Source organism: Musca vetustissima, unplaced genomic scaffold (genome assembly GCF_032173495.1).
Source record: "Musca vetustissima isolate MV318-11 ecotype Yass unplaced genomic scaffold, APGP_CSIRO_Mvet_v1 utg29509, whole genome shotgun sequence".
NCBI lineage: Eukaryota > Metazoa > Arthropoda > Insecta > Diptera > Muscidae > Musca > Musca vetustissima.
The window spans coordinates 442,775-470,255 of NW_026883678.1; the positions used below are offsets into that span (position 1 = coordinate 442,775).

Here is a 27,481-nt window from a genome sequence, read left to right on the forward strand (position 1 = left end):
TGAGAGCTGCGAACAATTTATTTTAGAATTTATTCAAACAATATTTATAGTTGAGATCAAATGACTTGTGATTGGTTTAATTTATATTGCAAAAAATCGACAACAACAACAACAGCAACATATTTTTATAACACACAAATGTGGTTCAATATGTTAGGAGGGGTAGGAGGTGGGGTTTTAGAAGTACAAACTTGTTTGTGAAGATAAAAAATATAATAATTTAACGACGATAATAAAAAGTTCATTGCAATACATACATAAACACTACGAAATCGACAGATCGACACACGCATAGATACCAGACCGACACAACCTGGTTCTATGCTACTGAATACGTCATTAGTGATCGCTTAAGAATGAAAATGCATGCCGTTAACTATGTAACATTTATATTAGCAGTGTGTAAAATAAATATTGACACTAGGCTACAGTAAAGAAAATCATATAAAATAGGACCTAAATTTGTTAATGGGCATGAATATAAGGTGGGCTTAAAGGGGAGTAATCGCAAACTATAAAAAATATTAGGGTTGGATTAGTGAGTTCAGAAATGTTTTCATTGTCGAAAGAATTTTATTCATAATTTGTAATACGGTGTACATGAATTATTATACATCATCTATTAAAACAAGATTTTCAAAATAAAAAAACTCTTAAATATTTATTACGGATCATGAGAACATACTATAAACAACATTACAATTATGTTCGACGCAATACACACACATTGAGTTTAAAATTGCATCGATATATATAAAATGTGAACTACCATTATTTGGTGTCAATATGTTTAGGATTTTTGTCTGACAATATAATTTTCTGACGAGCCGAAATTTGTATACTATTTGTATACCATAGAAAAATGTTGGTAAGAAGATTTTACAGTTAATTAAAACCTAAATATCCAACCATAGAGAATACGGATCTCCAAAATTTATATAGTTTTTGGTAGAAATATTTTCCACCCAATGGGAATACTAAATTATAACTAATTTTCAATTTCGAACACAACTGGGGATATTTGATTTGGAAGACTCGAAAATAGAAAATAAGACGGAACCTTTATATAGGAAGTATGTCGACCTACATATAACGAAAATGTTCTTCTTCACCCTCGATGAAACTGGAAAATATAGTCAATTCGAATAGAAAAGGCGACTACAATCTTCAGAAATCTGCAGGGTTTTTTCAATCTTAACTTCGGTGGGAAAGTGTTAACAAAACCTTCAAATGCAGAAAATGGGGTGGGACTTGTCCAAATATAGCAACTTTGGTAGAAATTGAGGCTAACAGTTCCAATAGGTCGGGACTTTCATATGGGGACTATACCAAAATATGGACCTATATCGAAAATGTTCTCCAAATATTTTTGCAAATGTCAAACTTAAGCCATTTTGGTGGGAAAATGCGGCTAAAACATAAACCAGTGAGCGGAGCAGTATAGTCAGACGGGGACGACCTTACGATAACCTACACAACAACCACAGAACTCTAACTTTCTGCTGATTTTTATTCTGAGCCTGGGCAATATTTCGTGATAGTTGCACCCCCTTGCCTGATTAGAAGTGAACATCAACTCTTCCTTACACTTACATATTTTCCGAATTATTCAGTACAGACCTTCTAATTACTTGTCCATATTCCCTTCACCGTGGGTTGTGTTGTGATGTTCGAAAAAATACAAAAAAAAAATACATTTTCGGTCCACTTCATCCCAAAATATTATCTGATCATCGCCGAAAATTATAGGAGTTGTCCTTGACATTAACTGAAACCACATGGAATATTTCAAAGGGATCAGCGCTATATTTCCGCGCTCCAGTGTGTTAATTGGTTGCAAAATAATACGTAAGCACATATAAATATTTACGTGTAACTGCCACATCCGACTACCTACAACAATATAATTGGTATCACTTTAAAGGCCAGCCACTCCCCTTCGATATACCATCAACTTATCGGGTCAGGAGTAAATATATACGCTTTAGAATGAAAATTCTGTAATTTTTCACACAAAAGTCAGGGTTCATTTGACCCGCTAAATATTGACCGATCTTTATCAAAACATGTAAAAACTCGCGATGTTTGGGCCATAATTGCGACCTCGGGAGCGACCAGAAAAACCGACGAAATTTAAGTATTTGGAAGACTAATATTTGTATGGGGTATAATGAAGCAAAATACTAAAATTATTCGGAAGCGGGGTTATATCAAAATATGGGCTTTTTGGTAAATTTTCGGCAAATATATTTTTCACCCTCAACGAAAATGAGCGGGACGTCGAAATATATGTTTCACACTCCATAAACGGAAAATGACAATTTATAGACATTTCGGTGGAAAGTGTGACAAACACTTTAAGAACACCGAAAATAGAACAGTTCTTCTATATGAAACCTATTTGGACAACTTTCTGCATTGGTATTTTTTCAGCCTCCATGAACCAAAATTCAAAAATTATAGCGGCTAAAAACTTTAAAATATGTAAAAATGTAAAAATGCGATTAAAATATTTAAAATGACGAAACAGGGGCTAGACCTATTCTAACGACTTTCTGCTCTTCGTCTTTCATGAATTCTTACTTAGTTAGACGGCTTCTGACAGAACGTTTTTTCCATAGGCCGAGCTTAAAAAAAGATTTCCAGGCGCGTCGGTCTTGTGCGCAGCTTATCTAATTTGAAATACCATGCTCCGAGATGTTGTCTTCCACTTGATCTTCCCATTGAATTAGTGGACTTCCCTTTCTACGTGAACCTTCAGCTGGTTCGCTTTTATATGCCTTTTTAACTGGGGTCGCTGCAGCTCGACACGTCTGACTATGTCTATGTCCAAAAATAGATTCTACAGCTCATGATTCATTCGACGGCGATATTCACCGTTGACGCAGATCGGTCCGTAGATCTTTCGGAGAATTTTTCACTCAAACATTTCAAGAGCTGATTCATCTGCACAGGTAGTATCAGCGTCTTGTAGAGTGTGAGTTTTATCTGGCAAGAGGTGCCCTTGTTCTTAAATTGCTTACCCAGACCATAGTAGCATATGTTGCCCAACACGATCGTTCTCTGGATTTCAAAGCTGATGTTATTATTTTTGTTTATGGCTGTACCGAGGTATATAAAATCGTTCACTACGAGAGTTGGTCCGAGTCTACTGGACGTCTTGCGCGTTGATACCATCAGCTTGATGTTTTCGCCATTTACTGCCAGTCCCACTTTGGCAGACTCAATTCGTTCAAAGGTGGCTGTTACCACTCGCAGTGTTCTACCCATTATGTCGATGTCGCAGGCGAGTAACATGTGCTGTTTGGCGTACGGCACTCTGTACACCAAAATAGTATATTAACATTTGCCAGACGACAAACTGTCACCTCGTCAGAATCCTCGTTCGGTATTAAAGGGCTCCGAGAGGTCCTTTCCGACGTTAACTGCTAACCTTGTGCCAGTTAAAGTTATTCTTCATAGCCGTATTAATTTTGCAGGAATGCCAAACACATACATGGCTTTAAACACCTCTGAGCTGGAATGGGTCGTAGACATAGGATCCTGAGGTTCGAATTATTAGGCATATATTCTCCTAGCCAGATTGTAATAATCAGTTGGTGCATGCTCCTGATCACCGGGCTTGAATAGTTCGGCTGCTATTGCTATTCTAAACCTCATCTTGGCTTGGTGGAATACAATCTATAAACTCAAAATGTGGAATTACAACCACTTCGGTGGGAATAATGCGACAAAAACTTTCAAAATACATACTGAAAATGGAATGGAAATGCGGAATAACATCTATATCAAAATGTGGAGGTTTATGAACAATTTCCGGAATAGATAATTTTCAAGCTCCAAGAACCTTGAATGACAAGTTATTGTCACTTGCTCAATATACTGAAAGTATGACGTAATCTTCATATATGTCCAAACGTCGACTTATATCAACTATTTTCTGGAAAGATATTTTTTAAATTTCAAGAACAAGAAATGTCAAATTAAAGCCTGTTTGGTTTGAAAATGAATCTAATGGCTCCAAAATACAGAAAATGGGACGGAAGCTACATGAAAGCTATATCAAAATATTTGTTTAAATTGGTTCAGATTTAGATATAGTTCCTATATTTATGAAATTCGAGGTTTTGTCATAATGTGTATATTTCGAACCTAATCAAAACTCCATATTAGGTGAATACATAACCTCTCATAATTATTTTTTTTTCCAAAAATTATATGCATCTATAATTATAATTGTCACTTGAGACCGTAGTAACATATCAAGACGACAATTCGTCATCTGCAATGACAAAGTCATAAAATCTAATTACATATACAGCCATCATGCAATATGTCACGTGACTAGTTTTAATTCATGTTCTTAATTCTTCTTTACGAGTAGATATTTTCTTTATTATATGTTACAAGTGTTTGCTACAATTTAATTAAACTGAAAATATACCTCCATGCATGTTCTATTGCAGGAACATTTTCTGTGTGTCTTTGATGCAAAATTCAAATTTATCAAAAGCACACAAAATGAAAGGTCTCGATTACCTTGAATTCGGTATCTGCAGATATTCTGCATTAGAAACACGATTTGTTTAAAGTTAACACACGATTGGCGGTTGAATGCGAGAGCAACAACAACAAAAATAAAAAATAATTGCAACCACAACAAGAACAATATTCAGAAGGAATCAAACATAACTCTTAGCGACATAGCAGCACTACAACAGATGTTGTCGTTTATCGTCGCATTTGATGTTGTTGGTTAGTAATTCCAACACGTCACATTTTCCGAAAGAGATCTTGACAGTAGCTCAGTTTTAGTCGCTAACCCTCAATTGTAATTATCACTATTTTGTTAAAATTTAAAGGCAAACGTTTTTTATTCTTTCTATAGAGCAAAATGAATTTGCACGTTTTTCAGTTTTTTTGTTTAAGAAAAAATGAACACCGTTTTAAAATGAACATAATTCAGTTATGTGACAAATTACTATAATTATTTTTTATCAATCAATTATAGTTTGAAGTTTGTGCGGGAGAATTATTAGTTGTTTTTATGAAAGCATGAAAAACTAAAGTTAGTTATTTTAAATTTAAGAACGAGCGGATTTTATATGAATTAAGTAATCCACTAATGTTAAATATATAAAACCAGTGAGCGGAGCAGTATAGTCGGACGGAGCCGACCATATGATACCCTACACAACTTCCACGAAAATCTAACTTAGCGTGGTTGTATTTGAGCTTTGGCAATATTTCGAGATATTTGCACCCTCTTGACGGACTAGAAGTCAAAAAATATTACTAATATTCAGTACAGCCTTTCTAATTACTTGTCCAGATTCCCTTCACCCTTTGTGTTGTGAAGTTCGGGTATCACTTGTGGCCTATAGATCGACTCCAAATTACACAAAAATAAGTTTTCGGTCCACTTTATCCCAAAACTCTTCACACAAAAGTCAGGGTCCATTTAACCCGCTAAATATTGACCGATCTTTATCAAAACAGGCATGCTTATTCTTTGACTCCATCCCCTTCTCCCTGTAAAATTTCGCGAAGTTTGGGCCATAATTGTGGCCTCTATAGCGACCAGAAAAACGGACAAAAATTTAGTATTTGGTCCATTTCATCCCCTAAATATTACCCAATCTTTTCCAAAAACAATAGGGGTCTTCATTGGCCAGAACTAATCCTACATGCAAAATTTCGTGAAGATTGGTCCATAACTGTGGTCTGTATCGTGTTTACAAATTATAATGGACAGACGGACGGACACACATATCTAGATCGACTCAGCTAGTCGAGATATGATCGATCGCGGCGTTACAAACTTTTGGGGCTGCACAAAGCTATAATACCCTGACAACATAGTTGTGTAGGGTATAAAAATGTATAATTTTTATTAGAAATAGAGTTAGGAAATTCTAACATAAAAAAATTAGTTTTTATAACTTAAATGAGTAAATTGAAGTATCGGTCCACACCTTTTGGTACCTCTCCCTCAACAATGTCAAAATTGTGCTAAAAATTAATCTCGAAGGGAGCAACCAATTTCTTCAAAACTTTGCACATCATAATATTTTTTCCAAACATAGTTTAAGTTCGAAGATGGAAAATATCGGTACTCACCTTTTAGTACCTCTCCCACAACAATGTCAAAATTGTGCTAAAACCGATTATCCGTTTTGAACCAAACTTTGCACAACCCATTATCTTCACCAAGCCTATATCTACTCCGAAGGTGGGACCCGTCGTCCTTCTCCTTCTGGTACCTATTCACAAAGGGTCAATAATTTATAAATGTTTAAATTTAATTTGAAGTCAATTGAATTATCGATTGATGAACATCAAATCCGAAAGCTCTTTGATAAAAACGTATACCTTATATAAAGCGAATAATAAAACCTGTGTATAATTCCGAACACCTCCGCAAACCATAGGCTGAAGGTATATATTTGTCGGCAACAACAACCGTCACTTTTTTTATATGTTAAGCTACATTTCCTCACCGATTTATCTGTAATTTGGTACAAAGTGTTCTTGAAGGCAGACATACATATCTACAGAAAAAATATATAGGTCCACATTTTGACATAGCCCCTATATAAAGGTAGCGCCTTATTGTTAGCATGTTGAAGGATTTTGCCGCATTTCCCATTGTAGTGACTGTAATTTGGCATTCGGATACAAGTCCATGTTTTGACATAGATCCAATATAAATACTTAATTACTTAGCTGGTTTCTGACAGAACGTTTGTCCCATAGGTCGAGCTTAAAAAATATTTCCAAGCGCGTAGATCTTGTGCGAAGCTCATCCAATTTGAAAGACCATATTCCGAGATGGTGTCTTCCACTTAATCTTTCCATCGGATTCGTGGCCTTGCCCTTCTGCGTGAACCATCAGCTTCATCATCATTCTCTCAACATGACCTTTCCAACGTAGTCGCTGCAGCATGATATGTCTGACTATGCCGATGTTTGATAATAGATGGTACAGCTCATGGTTCATTCGATGGCGATATTCACCGTCAACGCAGATCGGTCCATAGATCATCCACGGAATTTTTCTCTCAAACACCCTTGCTTCAAATGCATACAACAGCACGGGTAGTATCCGTATCTTGTAGAGTGTGAGTTTGGTCTGGCGAGAGGTGGCATTGCTTTTGAGTTGCTCACTCACACCATAGCAGCATCTGTTGGCGAACACTATTCTCCACCGGATTTCACAGTTGATGGTTTTAGTTTTGAGGTACCAAGTTATATAAAATCTTAGACTACCTCGAATATGTAGTTATCAAGTTTCACAGTTGGTCCGAATCTACTGGACGTCTTGCTCGTTAATATCATCATCTTAGTCTTTTCGCCATTTACTTCCAGTCCCACTTTGACAGACTCCTTCTCAATTTGTTCAAAAGTGGCTGTTAGCGCTCTCAATGTTCGACCCGTTATATCGATGTCATCGGCGCAGGCGAGTAAAATGTGCTGTTTGTCGAACAGACTGCCATTACTGTTCCGCTTTACCTCTTGTATGATATTTTCCAGGAGGATATGAAAAAGGTCATACGACAAACAGTTACCTGGTCGGAATCCGGAACGATAGGTCTTGTCCGACTTTAACTGCTGACCTTGTGCCAGTTAAAGTTATCCTCTATAGCCGTATTAATTTTGCAGGTATGCCAAACGCAGACATGGCTTAAACACCTGTGAACGGATGGGGCTGTTGAATGCGGCTGTTGAAATGTGTTGACGTGTTTTTCGTGGGTCTTTTTCAGGATCTGGAGCAGAATGAAAATCTGGTCAATGATGGCTTTGCCAGCCTGAAGCCGCACTGATATGGTCCGATAATGTCATTGACCATTGGCTTCAGTCGTTCACACTGTACGCAGGATAGCAATTTATATGCGATGGGAAGGAGACTTTTTCCTCTATAGTTGGCACATATTGTCTCCCTTTCAATGCACGGGACACAGAATGCTGAGGTTTCAATCATTGGGCATGCATTCCTCCAAATTGTACTTATCAGCTGGTGCATGCTCCTGACCAGCATCTGACCACCGGTATTGAATAGTTCGGCTGGTAACTTATCGGCTCCTGCTGCTTTATTGTTCTTGAGCCGATTAATTGCTTTGATGACCTCATCTTGGCTAGGTGTTATACACACTACCCCTCTTATTGATTCTGGGGTATCTTCTTCACGGCCACTATTTGTTACCAGAAGCTTTTCAAAATGCTCCTTCCAAATCCTCAACACACTGTCTGTATCTGTCACAAGGTTTCCTTCTTCATCTCTACAGGAGGATGTGCCTGCACCAAAGCCTTCGGTTTGGTGTTTTACTTGTTGGTAAAATTTCCGGACTTCATTCTGACTCGTGTTCATCTCGATTTGCTCACGCTCACGTTTTTCTTGTTCTTTCTTCTTTTTTTCTGAAAACACGTTTCTCCTCACTCCTTTTCTACCGATAATTCTCCATTACGTTACGTGTTGCTACTGTCTGCAGGGTTGCCCTATACGCTGCGTTTTTCACATCAGTAGCATTACAACACTCCTGATCGTAACATGGGTTTCTTGGTGGTGGTTTGTGGTACCCAATTGTTCTTTTTGCTGCAGTTTGTAGGGAGTGGGCAAATTCTTTGCCATTGTGCTTCTATACTATTATCGGGACAAGAAGTGCTTTCGTCAGGCAGGTGGGTAAGTTGAGCGGAGTATGCCTCGGCTACCTGATATGCTGTTTCAAGGCGCTCGTAAAATATGTCCTTGGTCTGTTCATCTTTATCTTCGATCGGAGCATGGGGGCAAATTAGACTGATGTAAAAGAACTTGTGTTAGCAATTCGCACCTTTGCTGCAACATATAAAACTAGTGCGAGCCTTAAAAGGGCTGCTACATAATAAAATAAGGTTGTGGTCCGTTTGAACTTAGAAATTGATGTTGGATGAGATTGTTCCTTTTCGTATCACAACATGAGAGATTCAGGTGGCCTTGTGTATATCGAGATGCTTGAATCTGGTGCTGCTAACTACCATGTTTTTGCTGCCACGAAGTCAATCAACCTCATGCCGATGTCGGATAACAAACAAATTTCTTCCCAAAGGTTCATGAAGGCTGAATTTTGGAAGGTGGGGCCAAAGATACGGTTTTCCGATTAATAGCTAAATATTAGCGGATTTTTGCATTAAAATCTCCTAGCAGAATTTTAATGTCATGGCCAGGGCAACGATGGTCATATGCTGTTTCTAGGCGATTATAAGCGTAAAATATATCCTTGGTCTGTTCATCTTTATCTTGACTTTTTCGAAATAAATATTTATTTTCTTTAATTTGGAGCTAAAAATGGGCGCATTTTAATTAGACTGATGTAAAAGAACTTCGCTTTTATACGGATTATAGCAATTCGCTCATCTACTGGAGTGAATCTGGAGACAAGGTCTTTTATTCTCCTGTTAACCATAAATCCGCAGCTAAATTCATGTCTCGTTTCATGACAGCTATACTTCTTGAGTATATCCGCCAAAGCGAACACTGCGCCTGTTCTGTACAATGTGCGCACATTCCAAGTGCAGATTCGCAGATCGTGGAAATCTGCTCATCTACTGGATTAAATCTGGCAAAAGAGGTATTTTATTCTTCTTTTCTTGTTCGTTTCTTTTTCATAGTAGGAGGGGTTTCCGATCGTGGGCAACTAACCCAACGCCTCAACACATTTGTTTATTGTTCTTATGGGTGTCCACAATTGAGATGAAAGAGGTGCCAAGATAAGCCTGGCCTTTGCCATATTAAAGCCAATCAGATCCGTTGTTTGGTATCTATCATCCCCTACGTCACCCGATCCCATATAAATGTGAGTCTCAATTTGAGGGGTTTAGTTGCATATTCCAAACGAAAATGATATAATTTCGAATTTTAAGGTTTTGGAGGCTGGCATACATGTGCACAGAAAATAATCCCTATAAGTCCATGTTTCGACATATAAAGTTCCCGTCCAATTTTCAGAAATTTAAGGTTTTTTACCAAGATTGTAATTTGACATTTTACGTTCTGGTAAATAGAATAAATATTCGTAAATACATACAGAGGTACTGCTTCGAGTTTGTCTTCGTATAAACTCCCAACATTTTACAGAAATTTTGTTGTACATCCGTTGGTGTAAGGTATAAAAATAATTTTCTGCGACTTTTTGATTTAGAAGCATTATTTTTTTCTTAGCAAAAGCTGTTGTTTTTAAAAATTTTTATAAATGTGGTTTTTTTTTAAATTTTCAAGTGATTTTTTTTAATAAGCATGGACTTTTTCAAAATGTGGGGGATTTTTTCTACACAAAAATTTAATGAAAATTGCGTAATTACGAGTAATATGAATTTGGTTAATAATTATTACTCATTTTCATTGATCTACAATCCATTTACAGCACAGTATGACATCTCTTGGAGATAAAAAAAATCAATTTTTGGGCTAACATTGTAATATTTTTGTTATTGCTGAGTGTGTGTGTGTGTTTATTGTCTCATAAAAAGGGCCAAATTGACATCATCATATCAATGTATGCCACAAAAGAGAAAGTTGTCTGCTAAAATTTTGGAACTTGAATTTTGGTATGCATGCAAGAAGGGTCTGCAAAATGTCCAACTGATTCATGATTACGGTACCTAGCGACCTAGTGATGTTATGTGTGTCAGAAAAACAAGAAAAAGAAATAAAACACGTAACAGCAATGTTAACCAACGGGATATGTGGAGCAATTGTATGCAATTTTGAAAAACTCATATAGAAATGTGTGTGTGTAACACTGAATGTTACACGTGAAAAAGCAAAGAAGCTTAAGTATATATTTTTTTCTAGAAACAAAATATATGTAGACTTGTAAGTGAAATATTTACAGTCCCTATAGAAAAATGCATGAAGTTAATCAATTTTCTGACTTAGGGTATTTTGCATTTTATCATCAACAGTATTTTTTTTGATTGTGATTTTTTGGAAAAAATGCATTTATGAAACTCTGCAAAAACAAAAAGAAGAAGATCTGCCAATGCACTCAATAAAACGAAAACAAGCACAAAATCGTGCAAAAACCTACAAACGCAATTAAAAACCGACCCCACCAGACATACCAAAAAGCGGTTCATACTTGCATATATACTCGTACATGTTTGTATGTATGTATATTTAATTATCATGCAGTACTGCATTTTACCCAGACGAGATGAGAATAAAAAAACTTATATTTTTTCGTATGAATTCCTCTTGCAGCGATAATGAATTTGTCGTCCATCATCAGCACAGTAGGTTAACAACTGAAGGGATTTTTGTGACGCCATTCTGCCATTTTAGCTACTCAATAATGAATTGATATTGAATATCACTTCGATTTCGAATGATCCATAAACTTTAAGACAGGATTTAAGTGCATGCAAATGCTGCTCATAAAACTGACAAACACTGCAAATTTGTTTACCAAGGTTTTGGAAAATCCATAAAACACAGTTGTTGTTGTTGTTGCCACCGCAATGACATGACAGGGATTACAATGAAATTGTTAATGCTCGTATAAAGGCAAATTACCACAGCAAGAAAAAAAAACATAAAGATTAAAATACCAACCAATTGTAAACCATTGTAAAAAAATAACACAAAATATATACATATATAACCAATCGACGCGGTGATATGCTAAAAGAAATACCTTTTAGTGTATTGTAATATTCTGGAATATTCGCATGTTATTTACATGAATAAATATTTTTAATGTATATATTAAGATGCTTAATCTTTAAAAAATCCACGCCTTTAGTGATCCAAATCTAGAGATCCTTACAAAAATATTCTTTAAAAAATCCACGCCTTTAGTGATCCAAATCTAGAGATCCTTACAAAAATATTCTTTAAAAAATCCACGCCTTTAGTGATCCAAATCTAGAGATCCTTACAAAAATATTCTTTAAAAAATCCACGCCTTTAGTGATCCAAATCTAGAGATCCTTACAAAAATATTCTTTAAAAAATCCACGCCTTTAGTGATCCAAATCTAGAGATCCTTACAAAAATATTCTTTAAAAAATCCACGCCTTTAGTGATCCAAATCTAGAGATCCTTACAAAAATATTCTTTAAAAAATCCACGCCTTTAGTGATCCAAATCTAGAAATCCTTACAAAAATATTCTTTAAAAAATCCACGCCTTTAGTGATCCAAATCTAGAGATCCTTACAAAAATATTCTTTAAAAAATCCACGCCTTTAGTGATCCAAATCTAGAGATCCTTACAAAAATATTCTCTAAAAAATCCACGCCTTTAGTGATCCAAATCTAGAGATCCTTACAAAAATATTCTTTAAAAAATCCACGCCTCTTAAATGGTCGTTGCAAAAAATATTCTTTAAAAAATCCACGTCTCTTAAATGGTCGTTGCAAAAAATATTCTTTAAAAAATCCACGCCTCTTAAATGGTCGTTGCAAAAAATATTCTTTAAAAAATCCACGCCTCTTAAATGGTCGTTGCAAAAAATATTCTTTAAAAAATCCACGCCTCTTAAATCGTCGTTGCAAAAAATACTCTTTAAAAATTCCACGCCTTAAAGGGTCGTTGCAAAAATATTCTTTAAAAAATCCACGCCTTAAGTGGTCGTTGCAAAAAATATTCTTTAAAAAATCCACGCCTTAAATGGTCGTTGCACGCCTTAATTGGTCCCTGAAAACATATTCTTTAAAAATCCCTCCGAAACAAATTATCATCCCCCCGTATGGTATCAAAAACGTCATCACCATACAGCTGTTTGATTCCGATCTTCAAGCCGGTAGTAACAGAATACAAGCGGCAGCATCGACAGGCGTTTTGTGTCAACAATATTTACTTTGGCATGCAAATAAACAAGTTAAACGCCTTCAAAAATAACACGACAACAACAACAACAAAAGCAATAAAAATACGAAAACACAGCTACAAGATGGATGCTTGCTTCTGATCAGATTTAAGAGATACATGGTTTATATCTCCCCCCAAAAACAGTAGTCGAACATGTTGTCATAACTCATACGCGTGAATTGCGGAGGGGGATTTTAAATTACTGCAGTTTTGCTGTGACTGATAGCTGTCAGAAAAGGTGCCAGATTGCTTAATATAAAAACTATGTATAGCGTCTTCAGAATTTTAAAGAGTCATGCTGAGCGTTGTGATGCTGGTGCGGTTTTCATTTCATTCATTGTAAGGTTGACATGTTTTGTGTAGGGTTTATAATGAAGATTGGCAGTTGCTGGGGGCTTTTGTTTAATAAACAAATGTGTTAAAATAAGAAGAAAAGCTGAGATTTTTTTATGAAGATGAAAAACTGTAAAAATATGTATACAAAGGAATAAAATAGTAACGGTAACTGGGCAGGGAGTTTAGAGATTTTTTCAATTACAGATAAATCCATAAATTTGGACAAAATTGGGAATTTTGCTGCAATATTTGTTCAATTACTCTACTCAATTCGTGCTCTTCAAAATATAATTTACAAAGACAATTATTATGTAATGTTCGTTTCTTAAGTCTTTTGTTTTTCTACCTTATCGTAAATATTAAAATTGAATTTTGTTTCTGTATTTTCCCTCATTTCAGATGGTTCACACAAATCAACAATGCCTACCGTTACACCAATTCAAGGACCAATTTACCTCAAAAATGGCACCGTGCCCGTTGTGCCGCTATTCCACTATCCCACATTCAATAATGGCTCATTTGTTCAGATACCAGTAAGTATGAATGGAAAAAAGCAATAAAACAGAGAATCAAAAAACAAAACGGAAACATTGACAGACAACATTTATTACAATTTTGTTTTTGTTACAAAATGATTAATGATGATTTAAAAATTAGTTCACACACAATGAGCACATAACCATGCAATTATGACTTCATTTTTTTTGGTAATCATTACATGAATGAAAAATATATTACAGATGAATCAGAAATAAACTTGTATAGCTAGATAGGTAATGAAGAACCAGATTTTTGTAATTGTGAATCATCGATCATGTAATTTGCAATTTTAAGTTTTCGATAAATGTGTCCTCAGAAGAGATATGATAAGAATTTAAATTACATATTTTGAAGGTTTCTTTTTTTAATGAATAAATAATAAATAAATTTTGATTACAAATGAATAAATATTTTTATTTGTATGAACGTGGATTATTTAAAAAAAATATTGTATCAAGGGCCAGTAAAGACGTGATTTTTTTAAAGAATATTTTTTCAACCATTTAAGGCGTGGAATTTTTAAAGCATATTTTTTAATGAGCAATATAGGCGAGGATTTTTTAAAGCATATTTTTAATGACCAATACAGGCGTGGATTTTTAAAGCATATTTTTTAAGGACCAATGTAGGAGTGGATTTTTTAAAGCATATTTTTTAAGGACCAATGTAGGCGTGGATTTTTTAAAGCATATTTTTTGAAGGACCAATATAGGCGTGGATTTTTTAAAGCATATTTTTTGAAGGACCAATATAGGCGTGGATTTTTTAAAGCATATTTTTTGAAGGACCAATATAGGCGTGGATTTTTTAAAGCATATTTTTTGAAGGACCAATATAGGCGTGGATTTTTTAAAGCATATTTTTTGAAGGACCAATATAGGCGTGGATTTTTTAAAGCATATTTTTTGAAGGACCAATATAGGCGTGGATTTTTTAAAGCATATTTTTTGAAGGACCAATATAGGCGTGGATTTTTTAAAGCATATTTTTTGAAGGACCAATATAGGCGTGGATTTTTTAAAGCATATTTTTTGAAGGACCAATATAGGCGTGGATTTTTTAAAGCATATTTTTTGAAGGACCAATATAGGCGTGGATTTTTTAAAGCATATTTTTTGAAGGACCAATATAGGCGTGGATTTTTTAAAGCATATTTTTTGAAGGACCAATATAGGCGTGGATTTTTTAAAGCATATTTTTTGAAGGACCAATATAGGCGTGGATTTTTTAAAGCATATTTTTTGAAGGACCAATATAGGCGTGGATTTTTTAAAGCATATTTTTTGAAGGACCAATATAGGCGTGGATTTTTTAAAGCATATTTTTTGAAGGACCAATATAGGCGTGGATTTTTTAAAGCATATTTTTTGAAGGACCAATATAGGCGTGGATTTTTTAAAGCATATTTTTTGAAGGACCAATATAGGCGTGGATTTTTTAAAGCATATTTTTTGAAGGACCAATATAGGCGTGGATTTTTTAAAGCATATTTTTTGAAGGACCAATATAGGCGTGGCTTTTTTAAAGCATATTTTTTGAGGGACCAATATAGGCGTGGATTTTTTAAAGCATATTTTTTGAAGGACCAATATAGGCGTGGATTTTTTAAAGCATATTTTTTGAAGGACCAATATAGGCGTGGATTTTTTAAAGCATATTTTTTGAAGGACCAATATAGGCGTGGATTTTTTAAAGCATATTTTTTGAAGGACCAATATAGGCGTGGATTTTTTAAAGCATATTTTTTGAAGGACCAATATAGGCGTGGATTTTTTAAAGCATATTTTTTGAAGGACCAATATAGGCGTGGATTTTTTAAAGCATATTTTTTGAAGGACCAATATAGGCGTGGATTTTTTAAAGCATATTTTTTGAAGGACCAATATAGGCGTGGATTTTTTAAAGCATATTTTTTGAAGGACCAATATAGGCGTGGATTTTTTAAAGCATATTTTTTGAAGGACCAATATAGGCGTGGATTTTTTAAAGCATATTTTTTGAAGGACCAATATAGGCGTGGATTTTTTAAAGCATATTTTTTGAAGGACCAATATAGGCGTGGATTTTTTAAAGCATATTTTTTGAAGGACCAATATAGGCGTGGATTTTTTAAAGCATATTTTTTGAAGGACCAATATAGGCGTGGATTTTTTAAAGCATATTTTTTGAAGGACCAATATAGGCGTGGATTTTTTAAAGCATATTTTTTGAAGGACCAATATAGGCGTGGATTTTTTAAAGCATATTTTTTGAAGGACCAATATAGGCGTGGATTTTTTAAAGCATATTTTTTAAGGACCAATGTAGGCGTGGATTTTTTAAAGCATATTTTTTGAAGGACCAATGTAGGCGTGGTTTATTGAAAGAATATTTTTTGAAGGACCAATATAGGCGTGGATTTTTTAAAACATATTTTTTAAGGACCAATGTAGGCGTGGATTTTTTAAAGCATATTTTTTGAAGGACCAATGTAGGCGTGGATTTTTTAAAGCATATTTTTTGAAGGACCAATGTAGGCGTGGATTTTTTAAAGCATATTTTTTGAAGGACCAATGTAGGCGTGGATTTTTTAAAGCATATTTTTTGAAGGACCAATGTAGGCGTGGATTTTTTAAAGCATATTTTTTGAAGGACCAATGTAGGCGTGGTTTATTGAAAGAATATTTTTTGAAGGACCAATATAGGCGTGGATTTTTTAAAGCATATTTTTTAAGGACCAATGTAGGCGTGGATTTTTTAAAGCATATTTTTTAAGCACCAATGTAGGCGTGGATTTTTTAAAGCATATTTTTTAAGGACCAATGTAGGCGTGGATTTTTTAAAGCATATTTTTTATAGACCAATGTAGGCGTGGATTTTTTATAGCATATTTTTTAAGGACCAATGTAGGCGTGGATTTTTTAAAGCATATTTTTTAAGGACCAATGTAGGCGTGGATTTTTTAAAGCATATTTTTTAAGGACCAATGTAGGCGTGGATTTTTTAAAGCATATTTTTTAAGGACCAATGTAGGCGTGGAATATTTTTTCAAGAACCGTTTTTTAAAAAATATTTTTTCAAGAACAGATTTTTTAAAGAATAAAAACCGATTTTTTAAACAATATTTTGGAGGACCAATTGATGCATCGATTTTTATACCCTTCACCACACTGTGGTGGAGGGTATTATGACTTTGTGCATATGTATGTTTGTAACTGGCAAAAGGAAACGAGATAGACACATGGTTCCTTTTGAGAATATGCATAGAATCACTTTCAGAGTCGATTTATGCATGTCCGTCCGTCTGTAAGTCTGTAGATGTTAAATTGTAAACAAAGTACAGGTCCCATTTATGATCCGATTTGGATGAAATTTGGCACAAGTCACTTATTTGGCCCAAGGACGAATCCTATTGAAATTGGAAAAAAAACGGTTCAGATATAGATATAGCTCCCATATATATTTTCGTCCGATTTAAGGTATATTGGGCACCAAAGTCCCTCTATATCTTTCGATTTGCACGAAATTTGGCATAGAGTACTGAATTAGGTCCAGAAAGATGTGTGCCAAGTATCGAGAAAATCGGTTCAGATTTAGATATAGCTCCCATATATATTTTCGCCCTATTTAAGGTAAATGGTGCACCGAAGCCCCTATATATCATTCGATTTGCACGAAATTTGGCATAGAGTACTGAATTAGGTCCAGAATGATGTGTACCAAGTTTCGAGAAAATCGGTCCAGATTTAGATATAGCTCCCATATTTAGTTTCGCCGGATTTAACGTAAATGATGCACCAAAGTCCCTATATATCTTTCGATTTGCACGAAATTTTGCACAGCGTAATGAATTAGGTATAGAATGATGTGTGTTAAGTTTCCTAAAAATCAGTTTTGGTCCTTTAAAAATGCGACGTCTGTTAGGATTCATCTGTTGAATATACCCAAAGTGGTGAACGATATTATATAGTCGGCCCCGTCCGACTTTACTACTTTCCTTACTGGTTTAACAATATTTTTTCAATGACAAATATAGGCGTGGCTTTTTTAAGAATATTTTCACCAGGACAATCAAAGGAACGGATGTATTTAGGTATGTTTTTCCAGGAACCAGGAATATGTGTGGAATTTTTCGTAATACTTTTTAATGGACCCAGATCGACGAATTACAATTTGATTCGAGTTCCCTGTTTAATTCGGATATCCAATATATATTTTCGCACAACAGACCTTCTTCTCGACTCTGACTTTGGAGTCGACAGAAATTAAATCTCAGTTTGAAATATATACATATATATTTGCCGATAACTGCTCAATATCTCACAGCAGATCTTTATCGGCCCGGGTAGCTCAGTCGGTAGAGCATTGGACTTTTAATCCAAGGGTCCAGGGTTCAAGTCCCTGCTCGGGCGGTGTAACTTTTTTGGTACAAATATAATATTCCAATACTTTAGCGCACAGCAACTAAAACTAATCTGTATTTCCTCTGCATGTTGAAATCAGAAGAAATTTCAGCAATTCATATTTTTAAACAAAAAAAAATCGAATTGCATCGGCCGGGAATCGAACCCGGGCCGCCCGCGTGGCAGGCGAGCATTCTACCACTGAACCACCGATGCCTATAGAGAAATCATCATCGTCTTACTCCCACACAACACTGATTTTTTTTAATTTTATAAAACATTCTGATTCTCACGACCATTGATTAAAAAACTAAACGAACGAACCCCTGCTAGGTTAGCAACTTCTGAACAAAAAAGAAAATCGTGAATAATAAAAACCTCGATTTTGTTTTATTTATTATTTTTTTAATTTTACAAAACTTTGCATAGATCCCTAGTAATTACAAATATGTCACCCACCATATTTCAGATCGACTAGCTTAAGGAGTCATACAAACTATGTGCTTTATTTAAAAGCCTCTGCATTTCCCCTTCGATTTTGAAAATAAAATGTTTTTAATTCCTCACGTAGTATCTAAAATTTTCTACCACTTCTATTTTTTTGCAAAAAATATTTATCCCCTTCTCTTAATTTTATGGGTTGATTTTACGATTCTAAATCAAGCGAAGATAGTGTGACCTTCACATGTTTGAAAAGTAATGAAAACACACAAAAAACATCATCACCAACACCAACAATCTAATCAAATTATTTCCGCAAACGTAACATCAGCCAATCAGTTCGATGATAAACGACAAAATACAACAACTCCGAAAAACAGCATGATCGAAAATTCAACGACAACAAAAATATCGATAAATTAAAATTTTGGTTTATGTGAAATACAAATTCACAACAAAAAAGCAACAACAATAAATCTAGCTTTATTCTTGGCAATATTGATGGTCTTCTTCAAAAGTCTAATACACATGGAAAGTCAGTCAGGCAGCCAGCCGGCATTTTTTCGTTTGGTTTTTTTTTTTGCAAACAGGTTGCGAAACCTGATGCCGCAAACACTTTTGCGCAGATGCGAATGAGCGATAAGTGCGTGTGAATTTTTATTGAAAACAAATACCGAATTCGACAACGTGATTTGTTTTGATGAGCATAAAATCGAAAATAAAATGTTGAACGAAGAACGAGCTAAATCGGCTGAAAGATACAACAGCAAAAATAAATCGTTTTAATGTCAAATTTTATTTATATCTGCCATTTTGTATGTGTGGTTTTTGTCACATTACTTTACCGGTCGAATTCGATAGAGTAACTAATTAAAAAAAGTAATAATTTATGTCCTTCAACTCTGTGTGGTCGGTTGAACAGTAGTTGGAGCTAAGGTCAATGACTTTTCGTGGAAATAGGTTACCATCACTGGACTGGAAAATACATAATCAAACCGGAAGAGAAAGAGCTAGGGTATTCCTATTAAAAATATCTTGTAAAAATATTCTTAAAAAAATCCACGCCTATGTTGGATGTTGAAAAAATATTCTTAAAAAAATCCACGCCTATGTTGGATGTTGAAAAAATATTCTTAAAAAAATCCACGCCTATGTTGGATGTTGAAAAAATATTCTTAAAAAAATCCACGCCTATGTTGGATGTTGAAAAAATATTCTTAAAAAAATCCACGCCTATGTTGGATGTTGAAAAAATATTCTTAAAAAAATCCACGTCTATGTTGGATGTTGAAAAAATATTCTTAAAAAAATCCACGCCTATGTTGGATGTTGAAAAAATATTCTTAAAAAAATCCACGCCTATGTTGGATGTTGAAAAAATATTCCTAAAAAAATCCACGCTTATGTTGGATGTTGAAAAAATATTCTTAAAAAAATCCACGCCTATGTTGGATGTTAAAAAAATATTCTTAAAAAAATCCACGCCTATGTTACTTACTTACTTAGCTGGCATGTGACAGAACTTTTGTTCCATAAGTCGAGCTTAAAAAAGATTTCCAGGTGCGACGGTCTTTTGCGCAGTTTTTCCCAATTTTAAAGACCATATTCGGCAATGTTTTCTTCCACTTAATCCTTCCACCTTATTGGCGGCCTTCCACTTCTACATGAACTATCGGCTGGTTCGCTTTTATATGCCTTCTGGACTGGGGCATCTTCATTCATTCTCACAACATGACCTAGCCAACGTATTCGCTGCAGCTCAATACGTCTAATAATGTCGATGTCCGAGAATAGCTGGTACAACTCATGGATCATTCGACGGCGATATTCACCAACAACGCAAATCCGCCCATAGATCTTTGGGAGAATTTTTCTCTCAAACACTCCAAGAGCTGCCTAATATGTGGCCTTGCTTTTGAGTTGTTTGCTCAGACCATGTTAGCATCGGTTGGCCATCACTATCCTTCTCCGAATTTCAAAACTGATGTCATTCGTTTTATTTATGGCGGTACCAAGGTATATAAAATCTATGACTACCTCGAAGCTGTAGTTCTCAAGTTCCACAGATGGTCCGAGTCTACTGAACGTCTTGGGCGTTGATACCATCAGCATGATCTTCTCGCCGTTCACAGCCACAACCACTTTGGCAGACTCCTTCTCAAGTTGTTCAAAGGTGGCTTTTACCGCTGTCAATGTTCGACCTATTATGTCAAACGCAGACATGGCTTTATACACCTCGAATGTGTTTTTGGAATGTGTCGATGTGTTTTTCGTGGGTTTTTTTTCCAGGATTTGGCGCAGAGTGAAAATGTGGTCAATGGTGGATTTGCAGGTCTGAAGCCGCATTGGGTATGGTCCAATAATGTCATTGACCATTGGCTTCAGTTGTTCACACAGTACACTGGATAGCACTTTATATTCGATGGGAATGAGACTTATCCTCTATAGTTGCACATATCGTCTTGTCTCATTTTTTGTGCACGGGACACAGGATGCTGAGGTTCCAATCTCTGGGCATGCATTCTTCTAGCCAAATTGTACTACTCAGCTGGTACATGCTCCTTACCAGCATCTGACCACCAGTCTTGAATAGTTCGGCTTCTATACCGTCATCTATTATTGGTTTTGGGGGTATCCTCTTTACCGCTACTATTTGATACCAGAAGTTTTTCAAAATGCTTCTTCCAGATCCTCAGCACGCTGTCTGTATCTGTCACCAGGTTTCCTTCTTCATCTCTACAAGAGTATGTGCCTGCACCAAAGCCTTCGGTTTGGTGTTTTACCCGTTGGTAGAATTTTCCGTCTTCATTCTGACTCCTGTACATCTCGATTTGCTTACGCTCATGTTTTTCTTGTTCTTTCTTCTTTTTTCTGAAAATACGTTTCTCCTCTCTCCCTTTCTCCCGATAGTTCTCCATCGCACAGGGTTGCCCTATACGCTGCGTTTTTTTCATATCAGTAGTATTACGACACTCCTGATCGTACCACGGATTTCTTGATGGTGGCCTTTGGTACCCAAGTGTTGCTTTTGCTGCAGTTTGTAGGGAGTGGGCAATTCTCTGCCATTGTTCTTCTATACGATTATCGGAACAAGGGGTGCTTTTCGTCAAGGTGTCCTCTGTGGGATCTTAAAAACATATTTTTATAAAAATCCACGCCTTTGTGGGATCTTGAAAAAATGTTTTTATAAAAATCCACGCCTTTGTGGGATCTTGAAAAAATATTTTTATAAAAATCCACGCCTTTGTGGGATCTTGAAAAAATATTTTTATAAAAATCCACGCCTTTGTGGGATCTTGAAAAAATATTTTTATAAAAATCCACGCCTATGTTGGAACTTGAACAAATATTTTTTTATACAAATTACGACTATGTTGTGTATTCGAATGTGACCCCGACAGTCTGTATCAGTTAGAAATAAATTCCCTTTTCCCATAGTGTATTTGCAGATCCATTCCATTCGATTTTAACGACATTTTGCTTTTATTTATTTATTTATTTTTTTTTTTAACCCTTCACTTGTTCAATTTTTTATTGAACTACAAACAATTCTCTTTGCATTTTTTTTTTTTTTTTGAAACGAGTCACAAATCTTAATTAGTTTAAAACAAATTGCCTTTGTTGTTCACAAGACAGTGAACAAATTTGTTGAAATGTGCTATGGGGAATTATCTACCACTCAAAGGCCTTTCTAAAGACCTTTAAGGCAATGCTGAACGATTATTGACGCGATGATCATCGTCAGCATGATCAGCTGTATGATCGTCGTCATCGTTAACCTGGCTGTGGTGATGGTGATGTTTGGTGGAATATTGTCAGAATCGAGGTTAAAAGCCTACAAATAAATGTCGCAGGGAACATAACGATGAAATGACAATGGCTTTTGATGGAGAATTAAAATGACAAATGAGCAATTTTCTAGCTTCGTTCACAATTCACATCTTTTTGTTGTTGTTGGTCTTTTCAAATATCACAAAAAATGAAATGAAACACAATCTTCAACGTCGATTTGAAGAGTCAACTTATGTGGCATGGTGTATGGAGGCAAAAGATCATTGCCACACAATGGATTACCCACAGACGACTATGATTAGCTAAAAATAACTCAACAAGCAATCACCACAGCAAGTTGTGTGTGTGCGTTGTTTGACAATAATTGGAAAGGCCTATTGAAGCTATGGCTGGTTTTTCCTTATCTTCAATGTGAAAGAAAACCCCATGATGGAAAAACTTCAAATGAAAAGGCAATTGGATTTCTTGTTGCATAGTCAAATCTCTATAGGCATCGGTGGTTCAGTGGTAGAATGCTCGCCTGCCACGCGGGCGGCCCGGGTTCGATTCCCGGCCGATGCAATTTGAATTTTTTATTAAATTTTGGGTTGTGTACTTTTTTATTCACTTGGCTCGTGCCTAAAATTTGTTAGTTGCCATAATTTCTGTCTGTGCATAGTTTGGATATTCAAATTTCTAATCACATTTTCTTGTTCGTTGCTGCGCATATTTTTTTGCGTCTCGATTTGCATAAAAAAGATTTATGATGATATGTTTGTCCAAAATAAAAGGTGTGACAATTTATTGCGAATTTGGTATTTATTGAACTTAATGCTTAAAACAGCCGAATCGAGTCTTCTAATAAGATCGGATTTGCAATGAATATTTTTGAAGGCAAGCTATAAACGGGGAATTTTAAGGCAAAAATAGAGCCATTTTAAGAAAATATTCTTTCAAAGATCAGGGCAGCAATAAGCGTGGATTTTTAAAGAACACATTTTTAAGGACCAGGACAGCCATAAGCGCGGATTTTTAAAGAATATTTTTTCTAGGACCAGAACAGCCATAAGCGTGGATGTTTAAAGAATATTTTTTCTAGGATCAGGGCAGCCATAAGAGTGGATTTTTAAAGAATATTTTTTCGAGGACTTGGACAGCCATAAGCGTGGATTTTTAAGGAATATTATTTCTAAGACCACGACAGCCATAAGGATCAGGACAGCCATAAGAGTGGATTTTTAAAGAATATTTTTTCGAGGACTTGGACAGCCATAAGCGTGGATTTTTAAAGAATATTTTTTCTAGGGTCATAACAGCCATAAGCGTGGATTTTTAAAGAATATTTTTCGAGGACTTGGACAGCCATAAGCGTGGATTTTTAAAGAATATTTTTTCTAGGGTCATAACATCCATAAGAGTGGATTTTTAAAGAATATTATTTCTAGGGCCATAAAGAATATTTTTTCTAGGGCCAGAAGCGTTGATTTTTTAAAGAATATTTTTTCTAGGACCAGAACAACCATAAGCGTGGATTTTTAAAGAATATGTTTTCTATGATCAGAACAGCAAAAAGCGTGGATTTGTAAAGAACAATTTTTCAAGGACCAGAACATCCACAAGCGTGGATTTTGAAACAACAATTTTTCAAGGACCTGAACATCCACAAGCGTGGATTTTGAAAGAACAATTTTTCAAGGACCAGAACATCCACAAGCGTGGATTTTGAAAGAACAATTTTTCAAGGACCAGAACATCCACAAGCGTGGATTTTGAAACAACAATTTTTCAAGGACCAGAACATCCACAAGCGTGGATTTTGAAACAACAATTTTTCAAGGACCAGAACATCCACAAGCGTGGATTTTGAAACAAAAATTTTTCAAGGACCAGAACATCCACAAGCGTGGATTTTGAAAGAACAATTTGTTAAGGACCATTTGTCAAGCCAGCGTGACCAGCGTGGATTTTGATTTTTCGAAAAACATTACATTTTTTGTCAAGGACCTGCGTGGATGTGTAAAGAACAAATTTTCAATGACAAACTTAGCTATAAACGTGGATTTTTAACGAATAAATTTTGAAGGAACAGGAAGACCATTAGCGTAGATTTTTAAAGAACATTTTTGAGGACCATTTTTAGAAAATTGATTTTTAAAATCACTATAAAAACAACACATTTTCGAGTGCGTTTATGAAATATATATAGTAGCCCCGCAAAGAACACCTTTTTATTGAAAATATTTTTTTATGAATTCCAATCTAAGTCATGAATTCTGAAGATCTGAATCATAAGTCAGTATTTTGTTCAAAATATTATCTTCCACATAAACAATTTTTATAATTTTGTATTATTTTATACCTAATTCTAATCGCAAAACAAATAAAAAAGAATATCTGCATCGGCCGGGAATCGAACCCGGGCCGCCCGCGTGGCAGGCGAGCATTCTACCACTGAACCACCGATGCTGCTTGAAGATCTCACAAGCAGTAGCAACATTTATTCCACAAAGTTCAATGAATGCATCTCAAAACAATTCAAAGCAAAAAAACCACAAATCTGGAACCAGTTTAGCATCTTCATGCAGCAGTTGCTGATCAATAGTATCGCCGATACCCAACGTCATCAACATCATCTTCATAATAGATAAACAAATATTAAACTCAAAACTGGCTAGTTGGAGTACAACCAACCAATCTAAACACACACATACTTTAAACCCCATTTACCTTCTCTTCTTTTTTTCATATCTAATAATATTAGTTATGTTTCCAAATAGCTTAAAGGAAGGTGGTCTTGAAATGAAGAAAACCAGTCAGTCAGTCAAACACTCACTCAGTAAGTCAGTATCACTGAGTCACTATGCCAACTAGTTGAGTTGGGCGGCAACAACACCCCAGCTTAAATTACAAGTGCATATCAATCATACAAAATAATAATTATGAATGAATAATAAAAAATTGGAAACAAGAATCTAACGTATGTCATCGCCGCCGACCATCATCATCATCGTCGGCTTCGGTATTATTATTCATTCATTCATAAATATTTATTCTATGGCTGCAGAACCCCGTTCAAGTCCAGTCAATGTCTCCAACGTCCGTTTCATATAAAAAATGTCGACAATCAAACGACGTTGTCTATTAAATGTACTCACCGGCGATACTCCTCTCCGTAATAATAATCAAAGAAATAAATAAAAAATAACCGTACAGATATCTCCTCTAATGGCACGTGATCCATTCAATACGTTGTTGGAATTTAATTATCGGCGTTACACTGGGCAACAGAAAAAAATAATTTTTGTTGATTTTTAAAAGTGGAATAGGTTTAATTCCAAAGGAAATTATAGAATAGAATATAAAAAAATACCATATATGTTGGATTTTTAAAAATTGCCTACAATGTACTTACATTATTTCCGGGATGCTACAATTGAAGCCCATATTTAAAATATTTAACCTGAAATAGAGAAAAGACAAGTGAAATTAGTAGTAGTAGTAATTTATAAATCCTATGAATAATACAAACTAAATTAGTATATGTTCAGGAACCTGAAACCATTGTAGGAAATATTTTAAAATAAACAGATCGAATCTTAAATTGGTCGAAGCTTTGTTAATAAATTAATAATTAATGGGTAAATTACAAGTAATTACAGTGAAGAAAGTACATAAGTCGGACGGGACCGACCATATGATACGCTTCAGAGCTTTGGGTACAAACAGGGATGCTCCTACGTTCAATAACCTGTCTATAGAACAGACATAGCATCTTTGAAGGACCATTGACATGAAATCTGACGAAATTAAAATAGGATTTTCATAGATATATTTACCAATTTATATCAACCCCTATACACACTATAATGAAATCTATATAAAAAATTATGGTTTCTTTGGTATGAAATAGAGCAAAATTATATATGAGAGCTATATGCAGATCAGGACCTAATACCATTTGGTATACTGCAGCAAAGTGCGCTGTCCAAAATTTTATCTCGATCTGAGAAACTTTTATTATTCTATATTCAATAATCTATGTTCAATTTGGTACGTTGTGCACAAATTGGACCCGTTCGGACAACCATAAGTTATTTGGTACAGTATTTAGCTGAAATCGGATGAAAATACATATGAAAGCTATATCTAAACCTCAACCGATTTCATGTAAAGCGAACCAACATAGGCTCCTTGGTGCACCATAACATAAAACATTCTAGACTAAATTCCATACCTGCTGCTAAATTTCGTGTATATGAAACAAACAGGCTCCTCAATGTACTATTTTAATACAATCGGACGAAAATATAGATGGGAGGTATATCTAAATTTGAACCGATTTAAAAAATAAATTAAGACACATCACTCTTGGCTCAATTGCAATCGCTATACAAAATGTTGTCTCAATCGAACAAATATTGGGAGTTTGGTGCATTATTTACAATTGGACACACCTTTGGGGTTTGGTGCACCATTCAGATAAAATCGGACGAAAATATATATGGGAGCTATATCTAAATCTGAACGATGTTCTCCAATAGGGTTTGTCTTTGGCCCAAATAAACGATCTGTGCCAAATTTCATCCAATTCGCATTATAAATGCGACCTATGATTTGTTTACGATTAAACGTGGACAAACGGACGGGCGACATGCACAAATCGACTCAGAAGAGGTCTTATGTATATTCTCAAAATGAACCATGTGTCTACCTCGTTTACTTTTGCCTGTTACAAACATATGCACAAAGACAAAATACCATGTACCACAGTATGGTGTAGGGTATAAAATGTGGAGGTTTAAACGCTTCAACGATGAAAATCGTTCACCATCCACTTTTGTCTTGATTTTGAACGACTTTAGAGCTAATGGCTCATAAATTCCTCATTTTTGTTGATCAAGAAGGTGCTTGTGTTGGACGAGAGCAGTTTTTTTACAATGAAAGACCGCATTTCTAATTTTTCTATTGTAAAAAATTGCGGATGCGTCCTTTTTGAACACCTATTTCGATATGAAGTAGTTACCAGATCGATCCAAAATTTAACATATCTTCATAACAGAGATGGAATCATCTCTGATGATTTTATTAACGCTTTTTGAAGCACCACATTTGTAAAGTATTTCGGATCCAACAACAACAAACAATTTTGCCCCCAGTGGTTCCT

General features: G+C 35.2%; 1 protein-coding gene and 4 non-coding genes across 5 annotated transcripts in view; 3 read left to right on the top strand and 2 right to left on the bottom strand.

Annotated features, from left to right (window-relative positions):
- Positions 1-27,481, top strand: part of LOC133330614 (protein spaetzle 3-like) — a 64,532-nt gene that overhangs the window by 20,958 nt on the left and 16,093 nt on the right. The window contains exon 2 of the mRNA XM_061539054.1: positions 13,583-13,716. Coding sequence (XP_061395038.1) covers positions 13,583-13,716 — 134 coding nt within the window. The remainder of the gene's footprint in view (positions 1-13,582; positions 13,717-27,481) is intronic.
- Trnak-uuu (transfer RNA lysine (anticodon UUU)) lies at positions 18,042-18,114 on the top strand. Its single transcript has one exon. It is a non-coding gene; the product is annotated as a tRNA-Lys (tRNA).
- Trnag-gcc (transfer RNA glycine (anticodon GCC)) lies at positions 18,251-18,321 on the bottom strand. The gene has a single exon. It is a non-coding gene; the product is annotated as a tRNA-Gly (tRNA).
- On the top strand, positions 22,829-22,899 carry Trnag-gcc (transfer RNA glycine (anticodon GCC)). The gene has a single exon. It is a non-coding gene; the product is annotated as a tRNA-Gly (tRNA).
- Positions 24,713-24,783, bottom strand: Trnag-gcc (transfer RNA glycine (anticodon GCC)). The gene has a single exon. It is a non-coding gene; the product is annotated as a tRNA-Gly (tRNA).